This window comes from Electrona antarctica, assembly GCF_951216825.1.
Source record: "Electrona antarctica genome assembly, chromosome: 3".
Lineage (NCBI taxonomy): Eukaryota > Metazoa > Chordata > Actinopteri > Myctophiformes > Myctophidae > Electrona > Electrona antarctica.
Window position 1 is genome coordinate 26,110,312 of NC_136808.1, and position 10,653 is coordinate 26,120,964.

The window sequence follows — 10,653 nt, forward strand, 5'->3', positions numbered from 1 at the left end:
GAGGCAGACCACTCACTATATACGTGAACATGTAAATAGATGGAACTTCATACATATATCACTGCAAATAGAAAGTTATATAAATATGTGGCATCGCTGAAACATTGTATGTACAGTACAAAACGGTTCCTTTTTATTTTGAATTCCTGAGAACAGCCAATCTATAAAGCTCACAACACCTCGCATCGCTTGTAGATCTGATATTTCCACTTAGCCTGCTTGTGAGACTAAAGCGTGAAGCTTCAGTCCACTCAGTGGACGGGTTATTATGGTCTGGAGCCAGGCTAAAAGGTGTTTTTTTTTCCCAGTAAGAATTGAGGCTCAAATACCTGCACGTATAGTGGAGTAAGCAAGGTCTATTAAAGTTAATTGATAGGCCTATTAGCTGTGATTCATTGTTCTGTACATTTTACTGAACGGCCTGTTATAGCGCCACCAGGAGGCCGACTTTTGAAAAACACATTTTTGGATATTACTCCTCCAGATTCTGTCCAAAAATCCCACAAATCACGACACAGTATCTCTAGTCATGTGTTCAAGACGGATCTGTCCGATATTTCATATTCCATCGTAATTGGCCAACATTGGCTTCCAAGGTTTGCAGGATTGGCCCGTTTTGAACAAAAACAAAACAAATTATGAACGGAGAATGCAATTTACGTAAAATCTTTCACGCATTTTCCTACTAGGCTGAGGAATATATGTCACCCTTTTCACATTGGCCTGTTATAACTTATAGCGCCACCAACAGGTGGATTTTTGCAAAACACATTTTTGTAACACAATGCCTCAAATCATCCAATTGCCATCCAAGGCGTAAGAAGAAATGGCACCCTTTTCACATTGGCCTATTATAGTGCCACCAGTAGGCCACAACCTGACCTGCCCTGGTGGAGACCTGTGCCCCGAGGGGCACTTTATCTAGTTTTCACTACTTTCGTTCTGACTTTGGTGGCCAGACGTACATGGGTCCGACCGCTCCGAGGTCGCCGGATTTGACCCGGGGCGAGCGTGTTTTTGGGGGGACGGCCGTTCTTTTATTCCATGGCAGCAGTCTTTGATAAGCAGAAAGTACCCGAGTCACGTGATTCGGGTACTTTGCTGTACAGCTTAGACAAAAAACGACTCAAATGTTTTCAAAAATGTACTTGAGTAAAAGTACAAAAGTAGCGGCATCAAAATGTACTTAAAAGTAGGACTAAAAGTACTTATATTGCAGAATGTCACATTTCACACGTGTAACACATCTTTTGAAAATAGCCGATCTACAATGTGTCGCACCGTGACCCATTGTGAGCTTGTGCATCTGCTATTTTCAAATGGACAAAATTTATAGAGTTGAAGTGTTTAATGTATGTTTTCGAATCTAAATCTAAATCTCCAAAGTAACTAAAGTCTTCAAATAATTACAGTGGAGTAAATGTACAATATTTGGCTTTGAGACGGTGTTGATTTCATCGACTAAAACTAAGACGAAATGTTTTCGTCGACTACCTTTTTCCACTGACGAAAACTAAACTAAATAAAAACTAAGCTATGATGACTAAAACTAAGACTAAATATACTGACAATTATGTCAACAAATAAAAACTAGACAAGAGATCCAGTATAAAACTGGACAAGAGATCCAGTATAAGTCATTTTACAATTAGTTGCATGCTGAAAATAGCCGATCTACAAGCTCACAACGCGTCGCGCCTCGACACGTTGTGGGCTTGGAGCTATTTTCAGCAAGTGACGACGGCATCATTACGACGGCATCATTACGACGGCATCAAAAAATACATTTTGTTCGACTAAATCAACTGTAGATTTAGTCGACTAAAATCTTATGATATTTAGTCGACTAAAACTAGACTAACACTAAAACATTCCAGGTGACTAAAATGTAACTAAAACTAAATGAAAAATGACTATATAATGACTATATGACTAAAACTAAAAATCTAAATTTGCTGCCAAAAACAACACTGCTTTGAGATTTTAGTAAACTAAAGTACGAAATTGTACTTACACCTACTGTACGTTGTTGTTGTGTCTCCAGGGCTGGAGGGTTTGTACTTACACCTACTGTACTGTACGTTGTTGTTGTGTCTCCAGGGCTGGAGGGTGCTGGTGGTGGATCCCCGTAGCAGGCCCCATGGTGGGAGGAGTGGTGGGGGCCGCCATCTACTACCTCTTCATCGAGCTGCACCACGCCGAGGAGCCCGAGAAACTGGAGGAGAACAACGAAATGGTCAAGGATAAATACGAAATGGTCACAATGAGTTAAAGAACGCGTGCGGACGGTGGTGTTGAGCGCCAAGACATATGGTATAGACTGAGAACAGCAGACCAAAGCTCACAACCAAGGTAAATAAGAAGAAGGTAGGGTCAAACTATACGTAATATTCGTTGTCCGGCAATTCCAGCCGTCAGATTCGTTGCACTGACTGAGAGGCAAACTGCTGCCGTGGAATATGTTGGAGTCAACGAGAGCCAGGTGGACCAGCTTTATGAACAAACACTGTTTCTGAATGACTGAGACCTTTGGAAAATAGTAAATACTCAGTCCAGGAGGAAAAAAAGATCATACGTTTTCTGCTGTGTTGCTTTTCGATGTGTACACTGTATTCATTTATTGAGGTATCTATTCTAAAGAGGTATCTAGAGCACAAAGTATGTTTCTGAACCAAAGACTGTAAAAAAAATATAATAATAATAAAATAGGGATGAAGGGAACCCCATTGGATTCTACAGACCTGTTTTGAAGCCACTTTTTCGGCGAATTCAAATCCGCCATCTTGGAACTTCCGGTCCCAAAATGAAACCGGAAACGACTGCTATTGGCTGCAACCACAGCGAGGGCGGGTCTTCACTCGGTGGAACCAGTAGAAACCCTGGAAACATACCCTGTTTTATCGTCCTAATTTTAAAATGATTTTTTTTTAATTAAAAATACATTAAACTATAGTGATTGAAAACATAAAATGTTTACGAAGGTCATAAAATCACGTGTATCACGTGTCAAAAGGCCTTGAACCTTGTTCAATGTATTGAGAGTAAATTCTCCTGGAGCCTGCCGGAGGTGAAATAGATCATCTGCTGGGCCATTCATAGGAGATTCAGGAAGTGGGCTTCAAATCCAGAGGAGATTCCTTTCCGCCTGTTCTGAATGTGCGAAAAATATTGCAAGACTGTGTATCATCGACAGCCTGACAACCACATCTCGCCATGATGCCGATCCAGCCAGAAACGATACATGGGCCTCTTTAGATGCCTCAATAAAATGATACAGCGTGCACATCAAAAAACAAGTGATTAATAGAAAACGACCTGTGATTATGTCTTATTTTAAATTCCTGAGACGATTTACTGACCAAGGGCGCAATTGTTCGGAAATAGTGTATGTTCACAAACTGGCCCCAGCAAGGGCGAAATCCATTTGACCCGACCGCCACGTCGGTCGTTAGTCCGATGCAGCGGGGGGTAAGTCCGACGGTCGGTCGTTAGTCCGACGGTCGGTCGGCGACCGCCGCATCGGACTACCGACCAACGTGACGGTCGGGTGAAAAGGATTTCGCCCTCCCTCCCAGCCGGCTATCTTTGACTCCGTATTTCACAGAGCGTCCGGAATCCGGATCCACTTTTGCCTCCCGTGCGCGTCAACGGCACCTGACTGGCCCTGCGGACTGACCCTAACTTCTTATATTAACTCATAATGTCGACTATACTCGGCATTAGACGGTACGAATAGAGTATTAATCAGGCTTCGTACTTGGTCGTACGGTGGTGTCGCTCACTGAAAATAGCCCGATCTTAAAGCCACGGATGAATCGTGACACCGTCGTATACAACAGAGTATAGATTAAGCATAAGCGCATGGCAGCTTTCTCTTTTTTTACCTTCAACAGGCAAAAAAAAGTTTTACACATTTCACATGAAACGGTTTCGTAATCTACATTTTGATATTAACTTTATTACAAGAGGTATATCACTAAAGGTATTCTAATGGTGAAACGTATTTACGTAAATAATTTAGTAGTCATTTCTAAAAGTGATAGCTTTTGTAACACAATGTCAAAAAGGGACAGTGTGCGTGTTTTTTTTTTTTTTTTTTACTTTTTGTTTGTTGGACTTGGGCACCAGACGTATCACATTATTAAGCCTGTTTATAGACTTTTTTCACTGTGCAAGAGAACTCAGGCACTTTCTATAATTCCATGAAATCAAAAACAGAGTATTTTCGCAGTATCCGTATTCATTTCCTGAGTGGAGTATGTTGTTGTTGCTAGACATACTATATTTGCCAAGTTTAAATGCTGTAATTGTATTGTTTGTTTTTTATTTCTTCTTGCTAACAGAGGGGGGTGTCAAAATCACTGACATTAAAACAGCTGCTGACAATCTTGAGAATGTAGGAAATAAGCATTGATATGAGCAATTCAGCCGGTGCTCGAACAATAGAATGAACTGCAAAAGAAGGATGAAGTCAGCTCCCTAAAAACATTATTTATCAGAGCGGGGAAAAAAAGACGTTTCGGCCTCTGTGGCCTTCGTCAGGTGTATGATAATATATGCCTTAAAACATTATACTTGCCCTCTACAACTAAAATAAAAACACCTTAAATATTTTATTTATTTCACAAATAAAGTATCTTTCACTCAATAGGAACTGCTCCTGTCGCAAGTTGATGATGTCATATATCCCCATACGGTCTAGCCCTATGGAATGTATGGAATGCATATGATAATTTAAAAAAAACGTAATACTTCCTAAGGACAATATGAGCAATATTTAAATACTTTTTATTAGCATGTGCATTCCATATATTTCATAATGGACCACAACTTGCGACAGGAGCAGTTCCTATTGAGTAAAAGATTTCTGAAAGAAATAAAATGTTGAAGGTGTTTTTTTGTTTTATATAGAGCGTATAGTAGTATAATGTTTTAAGGCGTATTTGTCTTATTAGCCAGGGATCCTTTTAAAGGACCCTATAGGTGCTTCTTATGCTTATTATTTCAGACCAATCTGCTGTTCAGCACACATACTGTACATGGACAGCACTGTGACATGGAAATTAACTTACTTAATGTAAATTCATCAGGGAAATTAATAATCTCCTTTTTGCACAAAAAGGTTACTTTTCATGCAACAATGAAAAAGGGCTCTAATAATCATAACCATTAAAAGGACTTTTACTGGCATCATCGGGAAAACGAATCGTAACCGAACTAGCGTCAAATGTCCGCAGAGCCCCATGGGTCTGATTTGATAGAATTGATAGAAGCACATGTGTGTTTCAACAATGGTCAGTCAGCCAGCCAGTCAGCCAGCCAGCCAGCCAGCCAGTCAGTCAGTCAGTCAGTCAGTCAGTCAGTCAGTCAGCCAGCCAGCCAGCCAGCCAGCCAGCCTGCCAGCCAGCCAGCCAGCCAGCCAGCCAGCCAGTCAGTCACATTGGTCACCGGTCCACCTTCCGCTTGTACGCCCATGTGTCAAAGCCCTTGTGCTCAACAACATGACCTTCTGAGCAGCCATCAGCTGAGTGAAGCTGAAACGGAATATACCCATTTTATTGTATTTGATTTGGCTTCGCTCCGGTTGGTATCAACTCGTGAAAACATCCACATAGAATGACCTATAACAGCAGCCTCACCACCACAGGCATAGCGGAAATGGATGGTGTATGAAATTAAATTACATTTAGAGCTGTGGTTAATGGTCATATTTTTCCGTTAATAACTGTGGTTTGAACCTCATGCCACGTGTGCACACTGAACATAATATAGAACTTTAAAGTATAGAGATGAAATATCCTTTTTTGTATGTGTGTTTCTGTAAGCTACTATATATACAGTACCACTGAACTGTATATTATTACATCCCACTGTTCACCATGTTCCATTTGTTTACTGCTGTTGTCAATTGACATAATAGACACTTATACATGTATAAATTGTGAAATTACACTGTCCTACACTCAATGTATGTTTACAACACCAGGACGTACCACTCTAGAACCACCTTTACACATAGTAAATCTACTGCATTCTAAACCCTGTATGTGGCTTATAGTCTGAACCCGCATGTATTATTTTTGTGTTCACCGTAAACAATGTTTTGCTACCTATCCAGTGTTTTTCTCCTTCTATTCCCAGTCCTTTGCTAGAATTACTGAGTTTCTTACTTGTAATAGTAGATTATTTTTTTTTAAATTACAGATTGTTGCTTGTTTTTATGTTGCGTTTTCTGTAATTGTTCTTTTTTTCCAGGTTTCTTTTTTATTTCACTTTCTCTTTTTGTGAATTCTATAAATTATCTTTATCTGTTAGGTATAACGTTTTGCTAAATAAATGTGATGTTCATTCACTTAAAGAATTTTCTCCTATATTTACACAAATTGTGCAATCTAAGGGGATTTGTATAAAATGTGTATAAATCTCGCGCACACACACACACACACACACACACACACACACACACACACACACACACACACACACACACACACACACACACACACACACACACACACACACACACACACACACACACACACACACACACACACACACACACACTTAATTATCACTCTAGGCTGTAGCATTTACTAACAAGGATTTTCAAAGGAATGCTCGGACAGTCATACCGTTGCCAAGAGCAGCGTTGGCAGTCTGTGGATGGAACAGAACAGTTTTAAAGGAATCCAATTGGAGAGAAAAAAGCTTACGTAAGATCATAGAGAATAGATGAGGCATGATTGTTCAGGCACAGTGGTTTCAACTGGCACGTCCCCCGAGTGCATCTGCCTCTCTTTTCACGTGAATAACTCCATGTTAGCTCGCCATGTTACAAATTACTGGACCGCAGTGAATTCTTTGCTCAGAATAAAAATGGAGCTGTCAGAGCTATAGCACTTTTTTTGCCATCTCTCATAACAACAACAAGGAAAGAAGATTGATTCCCTATTTCTTTGCTCAGAGTTCACTATTTTCATTTTTATTTTCTTCTTTTCTATTTTTTCCTAAAATAGTGAAAATCTAGAAGCTCACAACAATCTGTGAGCTTGTAGACTGGCATTTGTTTATTTTCTTCTAATTGTCATATATTGGTCATTATTAGCCTATGTGATTTTCAACCTTTTTCAGCCCATCATTTTTTCAGCATTTGAGCCACGGACCACAGTTTGATGAGATTTAGACTTGCCAAAACTAAAGAATTTTGTTATCGTTGGATAGGATTTTGTCCAAAATCCCATTCTCTAATTATGTATAGACTTCTTGTAAATTAAGTAATGCAGATGTTTAACAATGATTTAACTCTTGAGAGTGTAAAATGAAACCAAATAGACCCATAAGGGTCCATTTGGTTTAATTTTACACTCTCAAGAGTTAAAGATCTAGAAGGGTCTATTTGGTTACCAACTCTCCATCATTTAGCTAGGGACCGCTGGAACCCCCTCAAGGACCACTGGTGGTCCCCGGACCACTGGTTGAATACCACTGGTATATAGGGCTTAAAGGAGCATTCAGTGATTTGGGTGATTTGGAAAACCCCCCGATCCGCCCGGTAACAAGATGTGCACATGCACGCACTACAGTGGGGGGGACACGCAACAGGCCAACAGCACGCACACCAAGGCCCGCCCCGGCTCGATCATGATTGGCGGAAGGCCCCTCTCTATCCTGATTGGATGAAAGCTGGGCCACCTAGCCAAAAACGAAACGAAGGTGTTAACTGGGGACAGGGAGGAACTCCTTATATGGTCAGTACACTCTATAGTAGGGAGGCTTATCACAACAAAACAATAAAATAAGTGATATTTGAATTAAGTGAAATCACAGAATATATACCTTTAATAGATTTTAATGAGAGCTAAATAAATGAATAATTGTGGTTGTTTAAATCAAATTGTTGCACTATACGTTATACTATACATACATCAGTTTGGGATTTCATTTTTAGGTATACCTTTTTTTGTGTTTGTTATGATTGCATTTTATTGTTTGTATATATGGGGCTGTGGTCTGTTGTTGGGGTTGGTGTTTTAGGGTTGGGGGAACATAATAGGGCTGAGGGAAACATAGGACACGCTTCCCGCACGTACACGTGTGTGTGTGTATGTGCGTGCGTGTGTGCGTGCATGCGCAGATCTGTCTGGCTGCATATAGGGCAGGCCGGAACAAACATGCACACAGACACTGTTTGGAAAAGCAAAGGTTCATCGTGTTTACTCCACCAAAACGGTCAGCAGCACATAACAGTTGACATCCCACATTAAACAGACTATGAACCTTAACTCTGTTGGTACTGGACTGAATTGGCAGCTGTTGAAGTTGTGCAGGAGTGATTCACAATATTATCTATACGAAATGATTGATGTCAACAACATGGAGGAGCAACTTTATGGACACATGCAGTGGCACACTGCTGCCTCTTCATACATGGTGCGTGCGTGCGTGCGTGCGTGCGTGTCTGTGTGTGTGTGGTAATAAAGAAAGAAGGACAGAAGAGTAGGAGGGAGCCTATGATAATAAGGAAATCATAATCATGTTATAAATAGCACAGCGGTCTACTCAGGCCATGCAATAAAAAAGTAATTAATGAATAATTGACTCAAACGTTTCATGACTAATATTCACTCGCTCACTCGTGCAAAATATGTATCATCCATACTCATATAATGTAATAAACCCCACTGTGAGTTCATTTAAAATATAGCCCACACAATTCACTTTAAACTAACACATTGTTTTATTATTGTCTCCACCATGGCTATGTGTCTGTCTGTCTGTCTGTCTGTCTGTCTGTCTGTCTGTCTGTCTTGCTGTCTGTCTGTCTGTCTGTCTGTCTGTCTGTCTGTCTGTCTTGCTGTCTGTCTGGCTGTCTGTCTGTCTTGCTGTCTGTCTGTCTGTGTGTCTGTCTGTCTGTGTCACATGTTCGTATGTGTCTGTCAGTTCCGTCCATCTAATCATGCGTTCTGAGCAGCGAATCAGATTTCCCCACCTGATGGAGGGTAAAGGAACTGGTTGGAATAACGGGTTCCTTCCACGTGCTATATGTCCTAGCAGGGACACTCCAGCTGATAAGAAGCGGCCTGCTCACTCCTCATGCATTGAAGGAAGCATGAGCTCAGTTCAGGGCTCTGATGTTGCAGTCATTCATTCATTCATTCATTAATTCACTCATTAATTCACTCATTCATTCATCCATTCATTAATTCATTCATTCATTCATTCATTCATTCATTCATTCATTCATTCATTCATTCATTCATCCATCCATCCATCCATCCATTCATTCATTCATTCATTCACTCATTCATTCATCCATGTCACATTTCATCCATCCATCCATGTCACATTTCATCCATCCATCCATCCATGTCACATTTCATCCATCCATCCATGTCGCATTTCATCCATCCATCCATCCATCCATCCATGTCACATTTCATCCATCCATCCATCCATGTCACATTTCATCCATTAATTCAAGTCATGTTACATACATCCATCCATGTCACATTTCATCCATCCATCCATGTCACATTTCATCCATTCATTCAAGTCATGTTACATACATCCATCCATGTCACATTTCATCCATCCATCCATGTCACATTTCATCCATCCATCCATTCATTCATTCATTCATTCACTCATTCATCCATTCATCCATTCATTCATTCATCCATCCATCCATCCATCCATCCATCCATTCATGCATCCATTCATTCATTCACTCATTCATTCATGTCACATTTCATCCATTCATTCAAGTCATGTTACATACATCCATCCATGTCACATTTCATCCATCCATCCATGTCACATTTCATCCATTAATTCAAGTCATGTTACATACATCCATCCATGTCACATTTCATCCATCCATCCATGTCACATTTCATCCATCCATCCATGTCACATTTCATCCATCCATCCATGTCACATTTCATCCATCCATCCATGTCACATTTCATCCATCCATCCATCCATGTCAACCAATCAGATACATTTAGTTGTTTATGAGCTGATGTATATTGATAAGAGTGCCCCTCACTTCACACGTGTGTGACTTTTTAAAACTATATATGTTTTGGTTATTTGAGTTTCCTCTATTTTTGTAGCTCACTCAGGAGCCTCAATTCTTAGTCAGATTTCAAGTGGCTGTTTTAGCATCTCTATGGATGATCAATTAAATGCACATGCGCAGTTTAATTCGGACACGGGTTGCCTTGCAAAGCCACGGATATCCCCCAATCCAGTAGCCTGGCTTGGCCAGCCTCATAGCGGGGATTCACTGAAGATTCTTCCCGGGGAGAAAACATCAGTGAACCCTCGCTATGAGTCTGGCCGCGCCAGGCTACCAATCCAGGAGAAAGTAAGGAGAAATGACAATTCAGGAGCACCGCAGGAGATAAGGTCGAAATACAAATTTTGATTTTAGTTTTAGTCATAGTCTCTTGAATAGTTTTAATTTAGATTTAGTCACATTTTAGTCACCTGGAATGTCTTAGTGTTAGTCTAGTTTTAGTCGACTATCATAGGATTTTAGTCGACTAAATCTACAGTTGATTTAGTCGAATAAAATGTATTTTGTCGGACCTTGATGCCGTCGTAATGACTGTTTTTACACTTGCTGAAAATAGCCGATCTACAAGCTCA

The 10,653-nt window shown here is 40.4% G+C and overlaps 1 protein-coding gene across 1 annotated transcript in view; it reads left to right on the top strand.

The window, feature by feature from the left end:
- Positions 1 to 2,272, top strand: part of aqp9b (aquaporin 9b) — a gene marked incomplete at its 3' end in the record, with an annotated part of 28,882 nt that extends 26,610 nt beyond the window's left edge. The window contains exon 6 of the mRNA XM_079497192.1: positions 2,101 to 2,272. Coding sequence (XP_079353318.1) covers positions 2,101 to 2,272 — 172 coding nt within the window. The remainder of the gene's footprint in view (positions 1 to 2,100) is intronic.
- Between the last annotated feature and the right edge of the window lie 8,381 nt (positions 2,273 to 10,653).